Here is a 22,383-nt window from a genome sequence, read left to right as displayed (position 1 = left end):
GAATGAACCCATCAAGGAAGATATTGATCCCTTCTCTGACACTGAAGGGCATGGTAACCACGCCAAAAACTGACGGTTGGCCCCAGAGGCAGCACACGAAGTCAGAGAGGTAGTCGAGCACACTCAGGTCGTGCTCCACCACAATCACGTACTTCTGAGGCGTCAGTACTGATCGAATACACCGTCCAGCCGCAAGGCGCTGTTTCACGTCGAGGTAAGAGGATGGCTCGTCGAACATATAGATGTCGCCGTCCTGGATGCAGACAACGCAGATAGCGAAGCGTTGAAGCTCGCCACCTGACAACTGCGAGACTTCGCGCTCCAGCAGATGACCCAGTTCCAATTCGCGAACCATATCATCCAGATTGCCGCTTTCGTTCTTCTTGCGGAGAATGTCACCCACCTTGCCCTGCACCTGCCTTGGAATGTGGTCCACATATTGAGGTTTCACGAGCGCCTTCATCCGATCCTCCAACAGACGCGTGAAGTACGTCTGGAGCTCTGAACCACGGAAGTACTCGAGAATCTGCTTCCACTCCGGGGGCGCGTCGAATCGCCCCAGATTCGGCTTCAGCTTCCCCGCCAACACCTTGAGGGCTGTGCTTTTCCCTATACCATTGGTGCCTACCAGGCCGAGCACTTCTCCGGCACGAGGACAAGGGAGCCGGTGAAGCTTGAAGCTGTTCGCGGAGAACCTGTGCGTCGTGTCGGAGGAGAGGTCCTTGGGAAGGTTGATAATGCTGATTGCATCATATGGACACTTCTTCACGCAAATCGAACATCCGATGCAGAGCGGCTCACTGATCCAACATATCTTGGAGGTGTTCTCCACCTCGATACATAGCTTCCCTGTACGGTTCACAGGGCAGCTACGCTTGCACTCCAACCGGCACTTCTTGGGCTTGCACCGGTCATTGTTGATGATGGCAATTCGTAGCTTAGACTCGTCCGTATCCTGCTTCTTGTTGTTCTTCTGAGCTGCGTGGCGGCATCTTCACACACTCACCCTTTTTCGGCGCCATCCTGACGAAATGCAAGTTTAAAGCTTTTCCACTGTTGGCACGTCCCTTGGACATTACAATGACACGGGTAGCATTTGTCGGAGTAGCTGGCTCATTTCCTGCGAGGTGAGCTCGGTGACAGTTACGGCGTCCCGGAGCTCCTGAGTGTCAACTCCCAGCAGGGTTGAGCTGTGTGTGGTTAGAGCCACCTGCGCAAGGTGGAAGGCAACGATATGCTTGCACTGTGTGCTGTAGGTTCCGAGCTCACCCTCGTCTCTCTTCTGTCACGCATTACTTGGGTCTTAAAGAACCAGCACGTGCAGTAGCTTTCCATACAAATGTGACCCTGTCCCTGTGACTTGAGGAACCTCGCGAGGACACGGGGCCCACAACGTAGCACCTCACACCCCTGCTGAAAAAGGGGGGGAGTTCGCTTGATTAGATGCAACCCCTCGAGGTGCACGAACTGCCTCCAACTATCTTCCGAGGTTAGTTCGTCGATAAGCGCCTCCAGAGTCTCCATCTCAGAATTTATATATGGTCTCTACATGAAAGCCGAAAGCAGCGCGTCTCTGATAGACGCTGTGCTGCACTACCTTCGCCGCTATATTTGGAATTTCCCGAGTCATGCAGTACCACGAATCTGAAACGGAATACCACACTCAGACAGACGGCTACGTCTCACGCACGCTGTACATCTGCCGCTTGCCACCCAATGCGGACGAGGACCAGATCAGAGCTATGTGTCTCCCTTTTGGGGAAGTCAGGAAGACGGCGTACTACCCGAGCAAGGGTATAGCTTTCGTTGAGTACTGGGATATTCGGGGGGCTGAAAGGGCTCGCAATGGTCTTCGGAATGCCACTATGGGCGGTCAGCCAGTCGACGTTCAGTATTCGAAGGCTCGAAATGACCGACGGGATCACACACCCAAGAACACTGGCACACTTTATGTGCGCGCTGTGGCTCTGGACCGTGACCCAGCAGTAGCTGACAGTATATCAAACGATGCTTATGTTGAGCTCTTTTCAAGGTTCGGAGAAGTGAAAAAAGTTAATCCCAACCGCAAGCGGGAGTCCGAAAAGTTCATCGAGTTCTTTGATCTTCGTGCTGCTGAAGCCGCGCTCACGCTCAACGGTTTTAACTGGATGGGATGTGCACTGGAGATTCAGATGGCTAACCACGTCAGCAAGACTTTCAGTAAAGAGGACTCGGCATCATGTCCTCGAGGCCAGATGCGCAGCCAGCCTTACGATCGGCCTCCACCTGAGCCGTACTATGGCCACGGGCCCCCTCCCCCGCGGATAGAGAGACCCCACATGGATCGCACGCCGATAGACCGCAATCCTGTAGACCGAAGCCCCTACGACCGACCTCCGGTGGACAGGCCCCCACACATGTACGATAGACCGCCAATGGATAGACCTCCCATGGATAGGCCCCCTATGGATAGGCCAATGGATAGACCTCCCATGGACAGACCTCCCATGGATAGACCTCCCATGGACAGACCTCCCATGGATAGGCCTCCCATGGACAGACCTCCCATGGATAGGCCTCCCATGGACAGGCCTCCCATGGACAGGGCTCCCATGGACAGGGCTCCCATGGACAGGGCTCCCATGGACAGGGCTCCCAAGGACAGGGCCCCTATGGATAGACCTCCCATGGATAGTAGGCCTCCCATGGATAGTAGGCCTCCCATGGACAGTAGGCCTCCCATGGACAGTAGGCCTCCCTTGGATAGGCCTCCCATGGATAGACCTCCCATGGACAGGCCTCCCATGGATAGACCTCCCATGGACAGGTCTCCCATGGACAGGCCAATGGATAGACCTCCCTTGGATAGGCCTCCCATGGACAGGCCTCCCATGGATAGGATGGACCGGTCTGGGCGGCCTTCTCACCTTGATCGGCACCCCATGGACCGACCTCCGTACGATCAACGCTCGACGCTTCCTCCGACTGAGAGAGCTGACGACCCTTATGTTCCTAGACCTGCTGATGTGTCCAGATCACAAGAGTGGAGGAAGAAGACATCAGTGAACTTAATGTTCTCAGGCAGGTCAGCCGCTAACGCGCTTGCCACTGGCTCGTGCCTAACGCCGATCAATCTTGGCGCCTCTTATGCTCTCTGAAAAACTCTCACAACAATTAAGTCGACAAAAATGGAACTTCACGACGTTTTGACGGTGGAAACCTGGGAGGTAATCCGGCGCGAACCAGCGCTCAGTAGGTTGCGAACGTGGCTGGAGACGTCCATAGCGGCTGAAATCGCTTCACCAGAGCAGTCGGAAGCGGGTGGTAGCCGAGCCGTGGACAGAGTGACCTCGAAAGGCACTCCGCCAGGACCGCCAAGAAACACTAAGGGTACTCCGCCAGGACCACCTCCCAAATCCAAGAGAGGTCCGCCAAGTAACACTAAGGGTACTCCGCCAGGACCACCTCCCAAATCCAAGAGAGGTCCACCGGGACCCTATTGGGCAATCAAAGGCAGTCCGAATTACTGTGCTGCGAAGGGGACGCCTCCACAGAAATTGCCTCCCAGAAAGAGCTCGAAGTCTGCCGTTATTGAGCCTTCCTGGTCCAGGCAAAACTCTTCAGACTACTGCGCCTCTAAAGGCGTTCCCCCTCGTACCTTGCCTCGAACCAAGAACGGGAAAACTCCCGTACCGACCAAAAGTCTTCCGAAAGCCGCACCCGGCAAACTAAGGAAGATGACTTTTGGGCCTGGACTGCCGGCTGGCCTTGTACCCCGTCGACTGCAATGGGTACCAATCCCAGAGAAGAAGCTTAGTGGCACCATCTGGGAAGCGTTGCTGAACAGCCCCATTAAAATCCCTAGGCCGGCCCGGCCACCTGCAAAGATGACTCCTGCTCCCTCATCCCCTCGCACTGATCCACCCAAGCGACTCAACAACGACGTTGAGTGGGTCGAGACGGCGGTGGACGAGGTCATCTCCTATGGATCTGTCAATTTGTATTTCTGCGAACGAGCTGCTGACCTAAAGGCAAAGGTCGTCCCCAAAGCGAGAATCGTCGTCAAGCACCGCTCAGTACTCGATAAGAAGCGGCGAGACACCATCGAGATAACGCTTAGGGGAATGGGTCTACTCGACGACCTGTCGCCAGTCTTCGACACCGTCGGCGATTTGCGACAAGGCGTCCTGACGGGAGACCAGCTGGACCGGATCATCACTCTGCTTCCCACGGCTGAAGAGATTCCACTGCTACAAGAGATCCCAGACGACGAAGTGGAGGCCTTCGCTAAATGTGATAAGTTCCTTCTGCGGACACTATCCGTGTCATGCTTTAAGGAGCGTGCCGAAGCCTTGGTAGTACGGATGATCTTCACGGACGAGCTGAAAGTCTTACAGGGGAAAGCCGATGTGCTCTCTCATTGTGTGGAGCGCGTCCTGGCGTCCGTCAGAGGCGGCGCACTACGACTGCTGCTGAAAATGATACTTCTCATCGGCAACCACCTGAACGACGGCACAAGCAAAGGTGGGTGTCGGGCGATAGCTCTGAACTCACTCGAAGCTCTCAAATCGTTAAAAGGCGCAGGTGCGACGGCCATCCCCAACTGCACTTTGGTCAAGTATCTGGTCGTAAGGTTGTTTGACCTGAACCATGCGTGTCGAGACACGCGCAGGCTCCTCTGGAAGGATTTAGAAGACTCTATTGGCAGGGCTGCAAGTGCAACTGCTCAAGGTGCTGATGAAATCCAGGCGGCGGTGAAGGTGCTGCGGAGTAAAGTGGTTAGGACGCGAGCTGTGGTGTCCGGAGCGAAGGCGGATCACTTCGAAGACCAGTTCTCGTGAGTTTCAGACTCCGCACGAACCAGATCCACCATGCTGGAGTTTGCGGAAACTGCACTGCGGAAACTCGAGACGTGGGGGGATGTGGATACACAAACGCAGCCTAGACTCGCAGCTGACTGCAGTGACTCGAGAATTGTGCACACTGCCGGCCATTTTCTGTGAAAGGGGTAAAATGGTAAGAGATGGTCAGGAGGTGCTCTCAAAGCTTGGCAAGTGAGTGTTGCCTTTGACTCTCAAACAGGTTCTGGAGTGCGCTCTCAGCAGCCCGAGCGGAGTACAGGGAGCACCGACGTAAGATGGACGAGGCGGCAGAACGAAAGCGAAAAGCGGAGGATGGCCGAAAAAATGCCCTTCTGACATGTCGGCAAGTACCTCGTGAGAAGCCATACTCGAACATGACCATTGCCAGCCTGGGACTCAGCCCACGGACGCGAGGGTCCCTAACGAACTTCGCACAGCAGAGGATCATGTCAATCCCTGAGCAGCCTGTCTACCCTGCATTTTCCCCCGTGCCCTCCCCTGAGCGTTCTCCCAAGGGCAAGGTCATCCGCAATAAGCATGGCACTGCAACAACGATTCCACGTCTTCAGCTCGGAAGTCTGCGGATGATGGAAGGAATTCCCAGAGTACCAGAACCACTACCCACCACTCGCCGACATTACCAACCGTCCCCTCAGCTTTCTCCTCACCCCTCTCTTAAACCCGTTCCCAAACCGGATAAGCGAGCCCAACCGTCCCCTCAGCTTTCTCCTCAGCCATCTCTTAAACTCGCTCCTCAGCCGGCTAAGCGGATGGCCCAACCGTCTCCTCAGCCATCTCTTAAACTCGTTCCTCAGCCAGATAATCGGATAGCAGCGGAGAAGCGGGCGCTCTCGCCTAGACGCTGCCCTGGTCGGGAAAACGCCAACACGCGCTTCCTTCGATCTGTGCCCCAGACTGCCCTTCTGCCATGGGATCTGTCGCCATCCAGAGCGGCCTTTCGGCGATCACCTAAGCGAACGACATTCAAGCCTGTTCACAGAAAGTTAGAACGGTCAAGGAGCCTCGAGCCTGCTGTCAGTCGCGAGAAAGCGCGTAGACCCCAAACGCATCCCCTGTGTCACGTCTCGCCGCCGGCACCGGCTCCTCGAAGAAAAATGATTCCTCCTGCGAGTAAGCAAGAAGCCAAAAAGAAACGGTGGTTCTCACGACTAATTAAGTAATCAGGCCATGGATTGTTGAAATGCGAACCTGGCTTCCACGAAGGCGGCCACGAGCGCCCCGACCATCACAGATACGTTAGCACCCTTCTGTAGGTGGTAGTCCACATCTGCAAGACGCCTCAGCAACACAGTTAGGAAAGCAGGAGGATACTCCGTTTTCCAAACGCAAGCGTAGACGGCGGAAACGACGTCTGACAGGGCAAAGCCTAATCTCAACAACGCGTTGATGACTGCAGCTGACTGCTGGACTGTCTCCTCGTTCAGGCTCCGGAACACCTGGTCAACTTGCAGAGGACTTGGCAGTCCCGCAGCAAGTCGGATGTCAACCGCGTCAATCTCCTGATCGGGTCGGCTCATATGGCATTGCTGTAGGAGGTTGATGACGCGACGCATGTCCCCGTTCGCTACGCCCGTCAGCGCTTCTAGGGCCGCTGGCGTAACTCGAAGGCGCTCGTAATCGGCAATGGTTTTCGCCCGCGCCTGAAGCTCCTCACGCCCCAACGGCGGGAATCGAAATTTTGCACACCTACTCTGGATTGCAGGGTTGAGATGGTTGACGAAGTTGCAGATCAAACAGAATCTGGTGGTTGCTGAAAAGATCTCAATGACCCGTCGTAGAGCCATCTGAGCGACGTTTGTCAGCTGGTCAGCTTCGTCGAGGATTACGAGCTTGATGGCTCCGAGACCGTGGGCGTCTGTTGCCATGCGCATAGGCCGGAACTCTGTAAACCGCTTGATGGTGTCGCGAACCGTGCCAATGCCTCGTTCGTCAGATGCATTGAGCTCGAGTGACATATGCGTTGAAAACTCGCCGTGTATCTCCTTAACCAGCGCCTTGGCTGCGGTGGTTTTTCCGGAACCTGGCGGGCCATGAAACAGCAGGTGTGGCAGCTGGCCGTTCGCGACATAGCGTGAGAGGATATCGATGGTGTCCGTATGCGACAGAATCTCCTTCAGCACAGTGGGCCGATATTTTTCCACCCAGGGAAGTGACTGCATTGAATTACTTAAGAATAGTGCAGTTTTGTGACGTCATCTTTAACGAGAGGCAGCATAGTGTACGCGCATCATGTCCCTAGTGCTATCCGCTAACACAACACAACCATCGCCGTCGGTAAATCGCTGTGTGCACTGCTGCCGTTGTGTTTTGTGTGCCATGATTGAATCGCGCAAGGAGACGAAAAATCGTTTGTCACCGCGTAATGGTTTGTCACCATCTCCTACACCCGTGTCAGACCCCGCTAGCCCAGTATCCGTAGAAGATCCGTCCGAGTTAATCCAATCTCTTGGCAGATTGCCAGCAGTCGAGCACACGGAGTTCGTTCCTATAGACGATGTCGTGCCGGTGATGCCGTTATGCGGCGACAGTAAGCCTAGGCTTTACGTAGGCAGCTTCAACGATCTCTTCAACATCAACGAGGCGAATGACGGCACCAATTCAACCAGCGAGACTAAGGACGCTCCCCCCTCAACCAGCGAGACTAAGGACGCTCCCCCCTCAACCAACGAGGCGAATGACGGCACCAAAACCAGCGATACTAAGGACGCTCCCCCCTCAACCAACGAGACTAAGGACGGTGCCAATTCAACCAGCGAGATTGACGGATCGGAGGAAACGTTCTGCTACGGAGGTATATACTTCTTGGGCGGCGAAGTCTCCGCGGGGCCGCCAGCTATAGAGGTCTGCTGTCCGTGCTGTGATGTGAAGCCAGCTACAGAGGTCCGTCAGGCCGTGACGTCAGCTACAAAGGCGTTCGACCGACGTTTGATACAGGATGTGGCAGGTAATTCCAATAGTAGCTCGCCTTACACCATTGTTCATGAGGCCTCTGACGATGATGTTGCGTACGGCGAGTACAGAGACCTGATGTCCGTGCTGCCGAACGCTGCATGCGTGGTACCGACGAGCACGACGGCACGCTCCGTCAAGCAAGGGATTCGATTGGAGGGCCATGTTTTGCCCCTATACCACCATGGAACAGTCTCAGCTGCCGCGGCAGCACGTCTCCTCGCAACGTCCCAGGTGGCAGTGCCCCGAAGCGGCGACGGCCTGCTTTTCAAACAGCCCTCCATGGTGGTACACCAAACCAATCACATTGCTAAACCTGCCCCCTCCACGACCCAAACCAGTAACCCGCGACTTCACCTACATCGTGGGACAATCCGACTTCCTAGTGGGCGGTACCTAGCCAACTTCCGCTCCGAGGACAGACGATACGCAGCGAAAGTCCCATTTGAAGTCAGCCACAGCAACGTGTCACCTATACATGTGCCGTACCCATATCCCTCCGACATGAATGCAGTGGATGTTGGACTCTGTATCCAGGCCAAATCAGGACGCCAGGTTGAATCACTGCCAGACGACGGAGCACAGGAGTTACCCAAGCAGAAGCGCAGGGAGATCGTGGTGAGCGCCCTCCGAGCTCAGGGCCAACCCAAAGACGTGTCCATCCACTCTCTGTTTCGAAAGTGGTCTATGAACTTCGCGCGTCACCCTCTGCCTCACATTGCTCCGCTGCGGTTTACTCTCCGAAATGCATTTCCGCCCAACTATGCCAATGGTGGTGTCGTGGCCGGCGTAAAGCGCCACTACCGCCTCCATCCCGTAGTGGTGGACACAATCAACGACGTCCCCTCAGACACCTGCGTTGCCTTCGACGCCGAGACGACTCCGGACGTCGTTCGTCTCCTCGTTTGGTCTCGCCGCTTGCCCAAGGGTGGAGTGAAGTGTCGGATAAAAGGGCTTTCAGAGTTCTATATGGCTGAGCATGGCTGGGATGAGGCTCGGGAGTGCCGCTGGTTCCAGTTCAGGCCACTAGGCATGTCGAATGAAGCCTGGATACATTCCCATCCAATGACTGACATGAAGTCTCCGGATGTCTACGTCGAAAATCACGTCGCCAACTACTCCAATGGTTGCTACGCACAGATACTGCACTTCAAGCTGTGGGACGTGAAGGAGTCAGTGACGGACATCTATGTTGGCATCACGCAAGTGGCAACTGGACGCACCTTTGGTGAGTTCCGCGGCTCTCGACGAAATGTCCTCGTGCCAGCGAAGACAGCCGCGGGCACACCCATCCTAAACGACAACGGATCTCTCACCTACACTCGAGTTTCCAGGTGGCTTTTGTCGGCTGGCCGGTTGGTTGACCCTTACGAGGGGTATTTCGGTTTTGCCGCTCGTAGCGTGGACGACGACTTGCATGTGGAACTCTACAGCTGGGACAAGGATCTACAACAGGGCAACGCACACATCGTGACCATTATCCCGTATGAAACAGTGGCTGACCCAGTTCCGACCTTGGAGAAGGAGTACGAGTTCGTTGGTGGAGATCAGGCACTGCAACTAGCAGGAGATGTCGACGCGGCGACGGTGCCGGTGACGGCAGAACGTATCATTGCAACCACCCGGAGACGCCACTCAAGTCGCACCCTCGTACGCCAAACCCCAGGAAAGGGAGTATTCTTCGATGGTGCATCGAAGATCGCTGTGGAGGACCCTTCAATGGGAAAGGCTGCACCACTCTACTTTCAGGACGTGGAGGGTAACGTGTAATGTTTAATGACGTGAGACCACAGACCACTCCACAGGCTTGACCTGGCGATAGAGCAGCAGAGCCCTGGACAGGGAGTCGTAGTAAACTTGAGGCTCTAAAAGATTTCCGTTCAACGCGAGGAACCTCCGTGTCCCGTTGGATATTTCACACAGCCCCAGAGTATGGTTGACGAGCGCCGCAGTTTGCTTGTGCAGGTCCAGGCAAGGTAAGCAGTCACCGCATACAGGTGTCACGTCCGTCACGTCTATTTCTTCAGTGTCGAAATCGAACCGCAGAGCAGGCCATGCGCAGCTGGCAGGCTCGCCGCAGCCGTAACAAGATTGTCGCAGGCATTTTCGCACGGCCTCCTCGCCAAGCGCAGCAACCGCCAGGTCTCCCTTTAGGTTGGCGATCTTCAGCAGATCCAGCGAGCAGAAGGGCGAGATTCTCGCGGACACAGCAGCCATATTCACCAATTCCGTTGAGACCTCCACTCCTCGCACAGTTCCTCAGCCTCCAGTCGTAAACTTTGTTCTTCCCGCAGCTGTCTCTCGGCGCGGGTGACGGTCTCCCGCAGAGTAGAGCACTGCTTTCTCAAAACAGTGACCTCTTGGTGCATGTCGTCGACCTCCTCCTGACTGGCCACCAGCAGCGATGTCAGTCGCGAGACGCCTACAGGCTGCTCTCTTTCTACTTCCGCGGGTCTCTCGGCTTGATGAAGAGAGAGCACCTCCTCCTCTAGCTCCTCCAAACGGCGCCGAAGGTGTCTTTCTCGTTCCGTGGCGGCGTCGGTCAAGGTAGCCGCCTGGGCAGCAGTGGCGCGATTATTTATCCGAGAGGATTCCAGCTCGTCTCGTAGCCTGGCCATCTGGAGCTTGGCCTCCTGCTCTCTGGCAGTCAGCTTCTCCACCATTCTCTCCAACGCCTCGGACTGCACTGAGGTGTGTGCGCCAACTTCTCGCGAGGTGGCCAGTGCATCAGCCAGGGTATAGATCTCTGCGGACTGACGCGTGGCTTCTTGGGCACTATCTTCCTGTTGGTCTCGAAGCTGCAATTTAAGGCGCTCGATTTCCCCAGCTGCGCTTTCTGTCTCGGCCTCCAGGGCGCACTTCTCGGAAAGAAGTTGGTCAACCCGTTCCTCGGCCGCCGTTGCACGGCTCTTCTGCTTCTCCAGCGCAGCTTTTAGGGCTTGTAACTCTTCTTGGTGCCTCGACTGCGCATCAGCCTGATTCAGCAGGCGTCTCAGGGGAGCTGTGATTAAGGCGTCGTCCACACGATGACTACCGCGTGCCAGCTGCACGCGGTACGAGCTCCGCGTGGGTAGCCCTTCCAACGAAGTCCGACCTGACACAAGGTATATCGTACGTACCTTCTCAGTCTCGGAGTCGGCAACCTGGAAGTCGAATAGAGGTGTAGGTAACGCGAGACGTAGAAGCGGCGTCCAACGCCATGTACGCAGGCACAGGCCGTAGACCTCACGCAGTGGTTTCTTACACAGCGAAAGACCGCCAAGGACCAGCAGTGAATCGTTTACGCGGACAGCTCGGTGACACCTGCGACTGGACGGAGCGTTGGAATCGACAACCCGCGCCCAGATGTGAGTCGTCAGGTTGAGGCCCCAGAGGTCATTGGGGCATAGTCGCAACTTGTCTTCTCCACCCCAAATGTATACGCTTCCGGCGAAGTAGAACATCGAGTGATTCAGACGTCGTTTTATAGGATTCACAGGCGTGATCTCCTCCCATCTCGAAGATGAATTCACAGTCGATAAATCCAGGCTCCACACGCTACCATCCTCAAAGCAGCCGTAACCGCCCCACAGGTAGAGCCGACCGTCACCCACGCAAAACCCGCAGTTGGATCTGGCAGCTGGCTTAGCACCTTCAGTCTTGACCTCTCTCCAGACCCCATCTCGAAAGAGCCACAGGTCGTCGAGGTAGAAATCCTGGTCCCACGCTTTCTGCAGCTCGCGCTTCGCCGTCATCCCTCCGAACAGCAGGAAGCCGCTCTCTAAAGGGGCCAATAGGTGTCCCATCCGCACACAGGGACCTGCAGCCTCCAACAGCGCCCATTGGTCGGTAAGGCGGTATAGACAAGCGGTACGGACACGCTCGTCTGTGAGGCTGTGTGGCGTCTGTCCCCCGAACACATAGACCGCGCCGGCGGCCGCCACCGCAGCTCCACTGTACACAGCTGGCGCTCGGGCGTCCTTCAGCTTCTCCCAGTTGTTTTTTCGAGTGGATTGACACTCTAAGTGGCCAAACGTCATTCCGTAACCCAGCTTGGGCTTCATCGCAACGTCACTGAAGATTGCGCCATTATTGGCCATGATAGGGAGGTCTGGCGAACCCTGCTGCATTCTGCTGTCAGCGGACACCGGACCGGTATACGAGCGGCTGTGTGAGTGCTTGGCGCTGGACCCTTCCACTAGCCACTCTACGATTCTTGATGTGACCAAGCAATCCCTGTCACTTAATGCATCGTGTTATGTTAGCTGGGGATTGCGCCGGCGTGCAGTGCGGGACCTCGAAGACGAGAGACTCTTCGCCATCGCTGTCACCCAGGATAATCCGAAAAGTTACCAGGTGTGGCATCACAGACAATGGATCACTGAGCGACTGCATTGTCACCAGAGCGAGCTCGACAGCGTATCGTTGCTGCTACTGATGGGAGACGCCAAGAACCACTCTGCCTGGGTCCATCGTCAATGGGTCGCAGAAGAGCTGTTGAAGGCCACAGACGACAAAACTGGAACTCTCGATCTGGAGTACGACTTCATGAACACCCTGCTAGAAGCTGACTGCTTCAACCATTCGGTATGGGCCTATCGGGCATGGCTGACTGATTTATCAGTCAACCAGGGGTGGGAGCAAAGCGACGAAGCGTGGCAGCGCGAATGCTCGGTTGCCGCTAAGTGGCTGGCTGTGGACGCGTGCAACACCTCTGTTTGGTACTACATTGAACATCTCCGCCTACGCGGTTTCAGCCCCGAACTTGAAGAGGCCGTATCACGAGTTAAAGATATAAAAGACGTTGCATTTACTTAATAAAAATCGCGCATAGAGCTGCTACAATTGCTGCGATCACCAGTACGACGATGATGATGGTGATCTTCATCTTTCTGCGGTGCATGAGCCGCTTGAGTTCGCCAGCGTTCTTGCCAAACATGGCCGCGTTCTCGTGCATCTGGTCCGTTTTCCCCTCGAGGTCCTGAAGGTTGGCGTGCGTGGCCATTACCTTATTGATATTCTCAGTCATGGCCCCCTTAACGTTGTCGACCTTGACGGCGACCTCGCACGTCTTATCTGCCGCCGCCGCGTTATCATACTTCTCCATTAACTGCCGGAGGTCCTGTCGGATATAACGAGTAAGTCCGTTGTGATGACTGATGGAATTCAAAGTTGGGCAATCATCAGCACGGCGGATGCATTGTTGAACCTCCTGCAAAACTTGGTAAGCAACCCGCTCTGGGTATGTCTTGTTGTTGACCAGCACGCCGTAGACACACGTCAGCTCGCGATCGGCCAGCAAAAAGAACGTGCCATCCTTGAAGGGGCGCTTGTCTCGACCCCCAGGTGTTATACGACCTGATGCCGCGGAAAGGTGCCCAGCAAAGGCCTCCTCGATTTCGGTCTTCTCCGAGGAGTGCATGCGATCAAACTGCAACGCGAGTAACAGATGGTCTCTGACACGACCGACGCCAATGAATGAGAGGTTTCTATTGGACATTGCAATTATTGACAATTCGCATCCGCGCCCCTCACGACTAACGAAAACGAGATTTGTGCAGTCGTCTCTACATTATCAATCCGAACCCTGATTTCTCTCTCGGTTTAGCTACCTTCTCCCAGTTCTTCCGCAGCATGTCGAACAGGCTTGCGTAGGAGTTCCGTAGCTCAACCAGTATCGTCTTCTGGTTGATCCACTCGTTTGCATCGAGCTGCTCGAGGCAACGACGGTAGTCGTGAATCATGGGGTACTTAATAACCTTGGAGGCGATTTTGGCTCGAGTCATATGATACTTCGTTATGCTCTCCATGACGGAAAACGCGGTCTCTTCCGATCGTTGTAGCTCCTGAATCGCGCCTTCCTGAATTGCAACTCCAAAGTTGTTGCCATCTTCGATTCGCGGAACATTCAGCTGGATCCACAGCTTTATAGAGCTGATCACCTCAATGAGGTGAAGCGCTTCATCGCGCGACGTCTCAGACTTGCGCAGAACCGCCTCGTTGGCAGCCACCTCGTGGGTGAACACGACGTTCTCGTCGTCTAGCTTGACTCGCTTACCACAGTTGTTGAGGTGCTCCCTGCTCTCTATGCGTGAAACAGGCATGTCAGTTAAATGCAGCAGGCTCCCGATCTCACCTGTCACTGGAACCAGAGTGTTCAGGTACACGATCTTCTGAGGGATCGTTTCCTCTAGGCATTTCACTGCCCTAAGTGTTGCCTCTCTTCGTAGCTGCTCCCACCCCTCTTTCAGCTGCGGGTCAGTGGGTTCTGGAACCTTGGGCTTCATATGTGAGGTTATTCACGAATATAGAGAGACTGTATGCTTGAGTAGCGATAATGTGGAAAGTTCAAAGTATCAGAGGTTGGCTCCTTGAATTGATGTACTCTGTCAGAATTGATGTTCTCTGTCATGAGTTGACCTTGGATTCTACCTCTACGGATGCTCAACAAAAAGTTCCGAGAATAGAGCCACAGGGAGGATCTGTCATGTTGGGGAGGATCTGTCGTGTTGTTGGGAGAGATCAATGGCTGCCTCTTCCATTTCTTTCACTAACTGTCTCTTTCATGTTTATCTGGTTTCAAAAACCACAGACTATTCCACAGTGCGAAGCAATTGCTGGTAGTCAGCTTCCTGAGCCGCTTCGAGTGCTTGTTTCTCCAATCGTTGTCGTTGCAGTTGTCTCATCAGATCGTCGCGTTCCTTCTCCTTGATAGCGGCTATCCGCCTAGCTTCCTTGGTGTCCAGCTCTCCCCCGCCAGCGTCGTATTCGGGTTTGGGTCTACGAGGCACCCATCGACGTCCGATCCCAGTTCCAAATAGTCCAGCTTTCTTCCATTGCGCACGGAATCGTTCGTAGCCAGGCAATTCGTAGGCAGCCATGAGATCCCAGCCGCTACCTCCTGCCATGACAACCAGGGAATATGACCAGAACACGTCCACAACGGGGAAGTAAATGCCAAAGACCACCAAGAAGTTCATCATCATCTTCAGCCAGAACGAGCCGGGGAACGCCATGTTCTTGTCAATCATAGAGGCTCCATCGCGGTATTGGATACAGCGCGCCAATTCAGGGCTGAAGCCCAGGTATAAGTGGTGGATGTAGACATATCCGGAGAGGAAGAGGCTTGAGCAGAAGTACGTAACTACTACGCATGACCACCCGGCGCAGAGGATGTGCAAATGAAAGCGCTTGGGCGCCGTCACAGCCAGAAAACAGAGAAAACTCAGTCCCAGTCGAAAATAGTCGCCCACTTTTTCTGCCAGCTGCAGCCACCATGGTAGTATGGGCCAATTCCCAAGGATGTTAAAAGCCTCATGTGGAGACACACCCAGCTCTCCAGATATGGTCTGCTTCGTGAGCCATTCCGCGTCTCGCATGTCAACTCTGTCAACCAGCACTAGACCTAGCCCTGCGAAGTCGTCGAGGTGTGGGTGGACGAAATCAACAAACAGCCCCCACAGAGTGAAACGCTGCTCATAAAGAAGGTACAGGCCCAAAAAAAGCACGACACCGGCGAGCGGCAGGAACGGCAAGCCCTTCTGCTGTCCAATGGGCATTGCACACAATTTCGATGCTCCTTCTAATCCCTTCAGACTCAGATTAGCGTTGCGCTTTTCTCTGTTCAAGCCATCACGCTAGATTTATCATTGTGAAGAGGTATGGTCCGGGTCTATTACGACGATTACCGGCTACTGCCAGGGTGACAGCATTCACAGTGCGGTATACGACATCATAAATGTTTGGGCACGCAAAGGGTTAGTGGTTCTCGTCGACGTCTTCTTCAGGCTCACCCAGTTCTTCCAGTAGATGACCTTTTGCCTCCTCAGACGCGTCATCACCTTCGTCGTCGTCGTCAATGGGCTCAATCTCACCCGCCTGCTCCTCTGGCGTCGAAGGCTCCTCTGGTGTCGAAGGCTCCTCTGGTGTCGAAGGCTCCTCTGGTGTCGAAGGCTCCTCTGGTATCGACTCCTCTGGCTCCCGTGGTTCACTGTTCTCAAGAACCGCATGCCGACTCACGTCGGTGTTGCCTCCCTGAGACTCCTCCACCGCACCCGCCAAAGATGCTGCCGGGGCTCTCTCCGCCTCGTAATCCTTCTGGGTGCTGTAAGCGTCGTGCATTTTGGAAACCCCCGAGAGGAAGTTAGTTCTCTTGGCGATATCCACTGGGCGTTCCTGCTGGTCGTTGACTTGCTCCAGCATTTGAACCACATCCAACGCGTGGACGCTGCCAAGCAAGTACTCTAGAACTTCGTCCGAGTGACTCGTCGCCGCCAGATGCATCAGATTGTTGTTTCCAGGAGCCTTGAGCTCATTAACACGGCCACCAATGCCGCTGATGCCACCGAAGATATGGCTGATAGGGTGACGTACTGTGCCTGCGAGTCCCAACCGTACCGCGTGCATGAAGAAGGTGTCTTGCGTGTCGTCCACTGCACAGCATGAAAGCTCTTTCAGTGCAATCCAAGACATGTTGAGGGCGTTGTTTGAGTCGATAGCTGCTTGGATCCTCTCCATACTCTTGACGTTCGCCTTGTCCAGTTGGTCGTGGACTAGTTTCTTCGCTTTGAATTGCTGAAAGCTCGTGGACAGCGCGGTGTTCAGAGCAGAGGTTACAGACGTGGCGCCGGTAAAGTCTCGCAGCGGCTTGAGGGCCACGGCACATTGAATGCGCTTTGCTGGGTCTCGGAAAGTGGACAGCTCGCATCGATGCGACTCTGTCGTTTGGGCCGCGAGCTCTGAAGGTGAGGCGATTCCAATGTGGTTTCGAATCTGCTGGACCAAGTCCGCGTGGGCTATCGCTACGATCCACAGGAAAGTCCGCCGAAACATTGCGTGTGCGCGAAATTGGTGCCAACGAACTAACCCCACAGATAACTCTTAACTCGAGAGTAATAGCTGGTACCTTCAGTCTCCGTTGGTGTTGGGCACGGATCTTCCTCATCAGACACAGCGATGGACTCGCTCTCAGCTTCGGTAGATTCCGTTTTGAGGTACCTAAGTTCACTGTCCACCACACTCTTCAGGTTGCCGAAGGCTGCGATGCAGTCCGCCACCAGACGCTGTCGAAACACACCCACTCGCGTGAGAAGCGCGCAGTCCAGGTCGAGGGCTGCAGACGGGAAGGGCATTCGCATCTCAGCAAGCCACGCACGCGCGTCCGCACGGCGGCCTGCTTTATCCGCTGCGATGCTTAACACGGTGGCGAGTCCTTTGGTGGCAACCAGCGCCTCCGCCAACTTGGAGAGCTCCCATGACACGATCCCCTCGTTACCAGAGACGACGATTGCTTCTCCGAATTCTGCGGGCGCTTTTAGGCGCCTAACGAGCTTCAGGGCAGCGTCCAACCGACGTATCTGCGACTCGGGCTTCAGCTTTGATGTGGCGTTGACGTTGAAACGCGTGGTACGCAGTCGTTGGAACCAGATGCAGCTAGCCAACAGCAGCGCCTCTAGCTTGGAGGCGATTAGGAGGTCACGGCTAAAGGCGACCCAAGCCGCCAGCGGCACATTATCGCTGTCGGCGAAGTCGGAAGTCAGGTGGTGCTCTCGCAAGGCGACTTGCCAAGCCTCCACTACCGACTGGGTCTGCAGGTAGTCGTATCGTCGATTACTCGGTAACAGCTTCTCAAACGGTCGGACGTCCCTATCAGGCTCAGCCAGCCCCAACCACTGCCGCCATGGAAGGTTGTCATTGTCTGAGAGCTCTAACAAACAGCTGACGTCCACTGTAGGGAACCGCACCCTATCAAGGAGCGACTCAACCGAGGGTCCTACGTTCGGGACGCGTATGTTGATGCCCCTCCAAGCTACGGCTTCACCGCGGACTTCACGCAAGTCAACTGTAACGGTGCCGGGAGGGGTGAGGTCGTCTGATCCTTGGCGAAATTTAAGTTCTCTGTAGCAGCGCTCAACATCGTTTACCTTTGTTGCAATCTCCACCATGCCAGTTGACTCGAGGCGAACTACTTGGGATAGGTTGTGAAGCGCTTGTAACGCCGCGAGACAAGCAGGTAGCGCGTCGGAGGCGTTAGTTTCGGTGGCTGCTACGGCCTGCAGCCACGAACAGTAGGCCTGTGCCTCACACAGCCCAATGGGGGTCGCCCATAGTTTGGAACGCTCAAGGAACTCAGCGGCCTTCCTAGCGGCAGCCCGAAAGCGCTCTCTATAAACTCGGGATCGGGCTGCGGTGGGCTCCACGGCGTTCCGGCTTTGGACGTCGATGGCATGACACCACAACCTCTCGCACTCGAGCAACAGACATACCAACGGACTGAGTAATCAAACGATTGCCCTTCTCACAGGGCGCTGGTGAGGTCCTCGGGGAACTCAGCCCTCTTATACCCTTCAGGTCCCCGGTTCACAAAAGCGGACTTCTTCCTGTACGTCCTGAGTCGGCGACATTGTACACAGCCACAGAGCTCACCTTGTACAGAAACGCCTGTACTTCTGAAAATCATTCCGTTTGACACCAAACGCGGTATGGTTGGTGTTCAGCCTCTCAAAGACTAGTCAGAAACTCAAGAGTTGACCTACGACACACATCAAAGAGCATTTTGCGGCTTTTTGACATTATAGGCGACAGCACCCCAGACCACGCACGAACTTTGCTAGCAAGCTGCCCTCCTGGTGTTCCGGTGGGGACGGTTTTCGGACTCGCTTCTTGAAACGTAGGATCTCTGGTTTGGGGAACATCTCACCTGGTTGGGGCACCTCGTTTTCCTCTCCGGGATTAGGAATCCACGGCTGTACAACGGGGACCTGGATGACCTGGGTGGTCTCCTCCATCATCGGTGGGCGGGTTGGTGCCGCATCCAGGACTTCTGCGGCGGTGGGTGGCTGGGGCCGTGAGTATCGCTGCAGCAGCTCATCAGTCGAGTACGGCGTTGCATCCACGGTCAGCCCGTCACGGACCTGCTGCTCTCGCTCAAGGCGGGCTCTAATTTGATCAGCCGCCGAGATGTAACACGAAGGGCCAGTGTATGCACTCGCGTCGTTGTAGAGTCCATACTCACGCATTACAGTCTCGAGAGGATGCTCCTCCTCTGCAGTCTCTGGTGCGTCGCCCTCCACTGGAATATAGTACTTCGCAGGCGGCGATCGGCCTACCTGAGCCAGTTTCGCCATGCCATCCGAGATCAGGTCTCTGCCCTTTTGCATCAACGACGGGTCCTCTGCGTAATATAGCGAGCCGTCAGGGTTCCTAGCAGGGGCCACGAACGGCTGGTTCGTCGGATTGATGATCTCCAGCGGGGCTTGGTACGTTTCGGGGCCCATTTCGGGCACCTGTGGTTCAGGCTCTTCGTAGGTCCTGCATACCTGTGACAGGCCCCTTTTCTTCCGCCACGCATTATAGCGGTACAGCTGTGGCTTGTTCAGATCCTCCACGGATGCCGCTCCCTCGAGAATGCGCTGGTGTAGATCAGCGTGGTACTTGTAGTCGAATGCCATAGCTTCTTGCAGCTCTTCGGGGCTGACCGTCCTATAACTCGCTCCATTGAATGAGAATTTCTTTTCAAAATATTCCTTGCTTTGGCTCTCTCTCTTGGGAAGTGGATAGTTCTCTGTTACGAGATTCATCGTCACTTTGGCTGGTGGCACTGCGAGTGGATGAGACGAAACTAACCGTTACACCTACTGCTTGGCGCCATGTTCAGCGGTGTTCCGACCGAGTACGCATCCAAGTTCATTGCACACACCAATTCTCAGCACACGCAATACATCAGAGACCTGTACCAAAGTATCGATCAGCAAAATTTCCAAGGCCAGGATAACAGTAGCCGTCAACGACCTCCTCGTCGACTTCTACAGCCACCACAGTTACCTTGGGCTCACGCTTCTGCATCTCGTTGAGAAATTGGCGAGAACAGATTACTGACGCGACCGTTATATTCTCCGCCGGAACCCCCAGCTCCGTAATGGTGTCCACCGTCGCGAACACAGCCTTCCCGTGACCGATAACCGGGTCACACACAAGGACAAGGGAGTACTCAGAGATCTTTGGGGGCATTTTGTTATATACAAGACGGGGCTTTTTGGAGTCCGTAGACTTCCACTCCGTCTGGTCACTGGCGAACTGAAACAAAAGTCGACCGCTTGCCAGTCCGGCCAGAGGCGGGTTGCGAACTGCCAGCTCCATTGCCTCTCCAGATCTCACGATGGAGACACAGCAAACGTCTGTCAATAGGGAGCAGCCGGTGTAGGTCCCGTTGACAGGGCTGGTCACCGTCTCTGGCGATCGCAGGCTACCTAAGCCAATGCAGTGCTCCACCACCAAGCGGCTGAGTCGATCCATATACCGAACGAAAGTTTTCCTGTCGGTGGTCTGGTCTCGGACTCGAGTGAGAAGCGCGCTAGAGCTTTCACACACGCAGGCAACGGACAGGTTGGTTGGCATCCGCTTAGCCCTCAGCAGCTTCAGGCAATACTGTATCACCGCGTCACGGCCCACGTCTGAGGGCCAGGTAGGAAGCACCAAATCGGCGCGTCCACGACACGGCGCCACGAAGAGGTCGTGCATAGGCTTCACGTTCTCGATGGTGTGACTGATGAGGTTGCTCAGCGAACGGCCCCTGTTGGAGACGTCGCGTTCGATTCGTCGCATGAACCGGATGTCGTCGGGAGTGTCGAGGAAAACTTTAAGATCCATCATAGAGTTCACAGTGGTGTTCGCCAATGCCTGGATACCCTCCAGAATTACCACTCCGTCCGCCTTCACGTCAACGAATTCTGTCTTGGAGAGGGTGTAGTTTGGGAAATCATACTCAGCGAGCCGCACGTTAACTCCCTGCTTCAGCTTGTCTAGCGCAGCGAGTAGACCCTCGAAGTCGAATGACTCAGGCCTATCCATGTTGTAAGCGTCCGCCTTCTCGTCAGCGTTGAGGAGCTTAGGATCGCACCCGGGCTGTAGTTGGCACACCGATGGCATATCCTCGAGTTCGCGATAGAAGCAATCCATCGAGATGACACTGCAGTCGCCCCCCAACGCTTGCTTCAGTTGGTTTGCAAGGGTAGTCTTGCCCGCCCCAGTTCCGCCAGTAATGCTCACAAACGACACCATATACGCCAAATTACTGTATTTAAGCTATTTGCGCTAAGCTTGCCACAATTGGATCGGTTTTTTTTACAATTTTTTTTTGTCTTCAAATATATCTATGCATTCAGTTGGCGTTGAGCATACGCCTGGGCTCTGACCGCGCTTCGCAGAGGGCCCTCGGGGATGAAAGGCATGTGGATACGCCCAAACAGAGGATGTCGATGACGACGGTCAATGAAAAAGCTGCCCTCCAGAAGTTTCCGCTCTACCCTCTCCTCCTCGGTTTCGTCTGGGGAGTGGGGCAAATGCAACAAAACCTGGTTCTGGGGCGGATCGCAACTAAATACGTAGTCGGGGCCGTTCCGAAAAGCACGTTCGCTAGGAGTCGCCTTGACGTCCAGCTGGAGCATCAAGCTCCGTCTGCGTACTGCCCGCCGGTGTTGTGCCCTAGCATCGTATCTGAATTTTTTGGCGACTCTCACGTCAGTTGACATGACTTGGGAGTCGCTCAGAAAACCTCCGTCAAGTGCTTCGCAGGGGTCGAAAAGTGGAGGCATGCGTGGGTGGTTCGGCTGCTCCATGACATACTCATCGTACTCGGCCTGCGGCTCCTGGTAGACAAATTGCGCTAAGATAGCGTTCTGATAGGAGTTGTAATGTTCAGCATCGATGTGGCCGGAGTGCCGCCAGCCTAATAGCTGCCGAAATGCCTCATCAATGCCTTCCTGCGAGCTCAGCAGCTCCTGCAGTAGGTCCTTTTCCTCAGAAGTCAGTCCGCCTCTGGCACCCATTGGTCTGCGCTTCCGTGTGTCGCGAACCCGCCGAGCGTCTCGCGTCGGTCGGGCCACTTCGGGTCGTTCATTTTTCGTGGCGTGAGTGCTTCGCAGGCGAACCCGCAGAGGCCTAGGCCCTCCCTCTTGAGCGTTGTACTCAAGGCCGTTTGTGCTATAGGGCTCAGCTCGCGCGGGACGCAGCTTGCGCCACCTGCGAGTGGCTGGGTCCTCTACATACCCTGGCGGCGGAGGTAATTCCGGCAACTCGTCGTCCGATGGATCAGAGAACGCGCGAAGTATCGGGACAGTGTTTTCGATTATTCCCCTGCCAAGGGGCTTCAGCCGAATTAAAGGGCGGTTCACCTGAAGCCCTTCAAGCGCATCCGGTGCATCCGGTGCATCCGGTGCATCCGGCGTGCATTCTGGGAGTTCTGGGAGTTCAGGCAGCGGCGGAACGATGGGTGCGAATCTTTTCTTTTTCTTTTTACCGCTTCTTTTTATAATCTTCACCGCATCAAGGGAGTCCGTCTCTGTCAAAGTTTCCAGCTTCTGTTCGGCTCGTCGTCGACGTTCGACCGCACGCCGATGACGCTCCCCTCGCTTGTGATCGTTGACTTCGCGGTTTCTATTTAGACACACACTCTCTTTCATGCGCAGCTCGCTGAGTTTGTCAGGCGTCAGTGGTACTGCTAGGAACGAAGCATCCTCCGCGCTGAATCCCTCACGAATAAGCCGGCGTTTCTGCAACTCATAGGCCAAATGAACGTTGTTGTGCCCGCGGACGT

General features: G+C 55.2%; 15 protein-coding genes across 21 annotated transcripts; 3 read left to right on the top strand and 12 right to left on the bottom strand.

Moving 5' to 3' along the window:
* Positions 1 to 1,022, bottom strand: KVP18_001077 (uncharacterized protein; the record flags this gene model as incomplete). 2 transcript variants are annotated; one of them, XM_067950722.1, is made up of 2 exons in its annotated part: positions 1 to 978; positions 1,007 to 1,022. In XM_067950722.1, coding segments are annotated over 2 exons (994 nt in total), but the record flags the coding sequence as incomplete, so codon positions are not given. The 2 variants fall into 2 exon arrangements, with proteins under 2 accessions (XP_067809912.1, XP_067809913.1); XM_067950723.1 differs by having other exon boundaries at positions 41 to 978.
* A 53-nt stretch (positions 1,023 to 1,075) lies between these two features.
* KVP18_005101 (uncharacterized protein) lies at positions 1,076 to 1,524 on the bottom strand (the record flags this gene model as incomplete). The annotated part of the gene is made up of 2 exons (XM_067949456.1): positions 1,076 to 1,243; positions 1,270 to 1,524. 2 exons carry the CDS (start codon positions 1,522 to 1,524, stop codon positions 1,076 to 1,078), a joined length of 423 nt encoding a protein of 140 aa, XP_067809915.1.
* A 104-nt stretch (positions 1,525 to 1,628) lies between these two features.
* Positions 1,629 to 3,137, top strand: KVP18_001068 (uncharacterized protein; the record flags this gene model as incomplete). The annotated part of the gene is made up of 1 exon (XM_067950707.1): positions 1,629 to 3,137. The coding sequence occupies one exon, from the start codon at positions 1,629 to 1,631 to the stop codon at positions 3,135 to 3,137; it is 1,509 nt and encodes a 502-aa protein (XP_067809901.1).
* Positions 3,138 to 3,167: 30 nt separating this feature from the next.
* KVP18_001073 (uncharacterized protein) lies at positions 3,168 to 4,982 on the top strand (the record flags this gene model as incomplete). Of its 2 annotated transcripts, XM_067950718.1 has the most annotated exons (2): positions 3,168 to 4,816; positions 4,844 to 4,982. In XM_067950718.1, 2 exons carry the CDS (start codon positions 3,168 to 3,170, stop codon positions 4,980 to 4,982), a joined length of 1,788 nt encoding a protein of 595 aa, XP_067809908.1. The 2 variants fall into 2 exon arrangements, with proteins under 2 accessions (XP_067809908.1, XP_067809907.1); XM_067950717.1 differs by lacking the exon at positions 4,844 to 4,982 and having other exon boundaries at positions 3,168 to 4,820.
* A 1,040-nt stretch (positions 4,983 to 6,022) lies between these two features.
* On the bottom strand, positions 6,023 to 7,021 carry KVP18_001078 (uncharacterized protein; the record flags this gene model as incomplete). Its single annotated transcript, XM_067950724.1, has 1 exon — positions 6,023 to 7,021. The coding sequence occupies one exon, from the start codon at positions 7,019 to 7,021 to the stop codon at positions 6,023 to 6,025; it is 999 nt and encodes a 332-aa protein (XP_067809914.1).
* Positions 7,022 to 7,178: 157 nt separating this feature from the next.
* Positions 7,179 to 9,581, top strand: KVP18_001066 (uncharacterized protein; the record flags this gene model as incomplete). Its single annotated transcript, XM_067950704.1, has 1 exon — positions 7,179 to 9,581. The coding sequence occupies one exon, from the start codon at positions 7,179 to 7,181 to the stop codon at positions 9,579 to 9,581; it is 2,403 nt and encodes an 800-aa protein (XP_067809898.1).
* A 3-nt stretch (positions 9,582 to 9,584) lies between these two features.
* Positions 9,585 to 10,028, bottom strand: KVP18_001072 (uncharacterized protein; the record flags this gene model as incomplete). The annotated part of the gene is made up of 1 exon (XM_067950716.1): positions 9,585 to 10,028. One exon carries the CDS (start codon positions 10,026 to 10,028, stop codon positions 9,585 to 9,587), a length of 444 nt encoding a protein of 147 aa, XP_067809906.1.
* Positions 10,029 to 10,030: 2 nt separating this feature from the next.
* On the bottom strand, positions 10,031 to 11,920 carry KVP18_001067 (uncharacterized protein; the record flags this gene model as incomplete). 2 transcript variants are annotated; one of them, XM_067950706.1, is made up of 1 exon in its annotated part: positions 10,031 to 11,920. In XM_067950706.1, the coding sequence occupies one exon, from the start codon at positions 11,918 to 11,920 to the stop codon at positions 10,031 to 10,033; it is 1,890 nt and encodes a 629-aa protein (XP_067809900.1). The 2 variants fall into 2 exon arrangements, with proteins under 2 accessions (XP_067809900.1, XP_067809899.1); XM_067950705.1 differs by having other exon boundaries at positions 10,031 to 11,890.
* Positions 11,921 to 12,600: 680 nt separating this feature from the next.
* Positions 12,601 to 13,290, bottom strand: KVP18_001074 (uncharacterized protein; the record flags this gene model as incomplete). The annotated part of the gene is made up of 1 exon (XM_067950719.1): positions 12,601 to 13,290. The coding sequence occupies one exon, from the start codon at positions 13,288 to 13,290 to the stop codon at positions 12,601 to 12,603; it is 690 nt and encodes a 229-aa protein (XP_067809909.1).
* A 67-nt stretch (positions 13,291 to 13,357) lies between these two features.
* Positions 13,358 to 14,077, bottom strand: KVP18_001075 (uncharacterized protein; the record flags this gene model as incomplete). Its single annotated transcript, XM_067950720.1, has 1 exon — positions 13,358 to 14,077. The coding sequence occupies one exon, from the start codon at positions 14,075 to 14,077 to the stop codon at positions 13,358 to 13,360; it is 720 nt and encodes a 239-aa protein (XP_067809910.1).
* Positions 14,078 to 14,383: 306 nt separating this feature from the next.
* On the bottom strand, positions 14,384 to 15,349 carry KVP18_001070 (uncharacterized protein; the record flags this gene model as incomplete). The annotated part of the gene is made up of 1 exon (XM_067950713.1): positions 14,384 to 15,349. The coding sequence occupies one exon, from the start codon at positions 15,347 to 15,349 to the stop codon at positions 14,384 to 14,386; it is 966 nt and encodes a 321-aa protein (XP_067809903.1).
* Positions 15,350 to 15,548: 199 nt separating this feature from the next.
* Positions 15,549 to 16,622, bottom strand: KVP18_001069 (uncharacterized protein; the record flags this gene model as incomplete). The annotated part of the gene is made up of 1 exon (XM_067950708.1): positions 15,549 to 16,622. One exon carries the CDS (start codon positions 16,620 to 16,622, stop codon positions 15,549 to 15,551), a length of 1,074 nt encoding a protein of 357 aa, XP_067809902.1.
* Positions 16,623 to 16,651: 29 nt separating this feature from the next.
* Positions 16,652 to 19,479, bottom strand: KVP18_001065 (uncharacterized protein; the record flags this gene model as incomplete). Of its 3 annotated transcripts, XM_067950703.1 has the most annotated exons (5): positions 16,652 to 18,062; positions 18,092 to 18,178; positions 18,216 to 18,289; positions 18,392 to 19,389; positions 19,416 to 19,479. In XM_067950703.1, the coding sequence occupies 5 exons, from the start codon at positions 19,477 to 19,479 to the stop codon at positions 16,652 to 16,654; spliced, it is 2,634 nt and encodes an 877-aa protein (XP_067809897.1). The 3 variants fall into 3 exon arrangements, with proteins under 3 accessions (XP_067809897.1, XP_067809896.1, XP_067809895.1); XM_067950702.1 differs by lacking the exons at positions 18,092 to 18,178; positions 18,216 to 18,289; positions 18,392 to 19,389; positions 19,416 to 19,479 and having other exon boundaries at positions 16,652 to 17,734; XM_067950701.1 differs by lacking the exons at positions 16,652 to 18,062; positions 18,092 to 18,178; positions 18,216 to 18,289; positions 19,416 to 19,479 and having other exon boundaries at positions 18,362 to 19,369.
* A 32-nt stretch (positions 19,480 to 19,511) lies between these two features.
* KVP18_001076 (uncharacterized protein) lies at positions 19,512 to 20,849 on the bottom strand (the record flags this gene model as incomplete). Its single annotated transcript, XM_067950721.1, has 1 exon — positions 19,512 to 20,849. The coding sequence occupies one exon, from the start codon at positions 20,847 to 20,849 to the stop codon at positions 19,512 to 19,514; it is 1,338 nt and encodes a 445-aa protein (XP_067809911.1).
* A 92-nt stretch (positions 20,850 to 20,941) lies between these two features.
* Positions 20,942 to 22,383, bottom strand: KVP18_001071 (uncharacterized protein; the record flags this gene model as incomplete). 2 transcript variants are annotated; one of them, XM_067950714.1, is made up of 1 exon in its annotated part: positions 20,942 to 22,383. In XM_067950714.1, a coding segment is annotated over one exon (1,442 nt), but the record flags the coding sequence as incomplete, so codon positions are not given. The 2 variants fall into 2 exon arrangements, with proteins under 2 accessions (XP_067809904.1, XP_067809905.1); XM_067950715.1 differs by having other exon boundaries at positions 20,942 to 22,339.

Source organism: the organism of the source record quoted next (genome assembly GCF_019968955.1).
Source record: "MAG: Porospora cf. gigantea A chromosome Unknown PgA_NODE_319_length_22383_cov_342.078, whole genome shotgun sequence".
Classification (NCBI taxonomy): Eukaryota; Apicomplexa; class Conoidasida; order Eugregarinorida; family Porosporidae; genus Porospora; species Porospora cf. gigantea A.
Note: the sequence above shows the minus strand (reverse complement) of the source record. Positions and strands in the feature narration are given on the sequence as shown.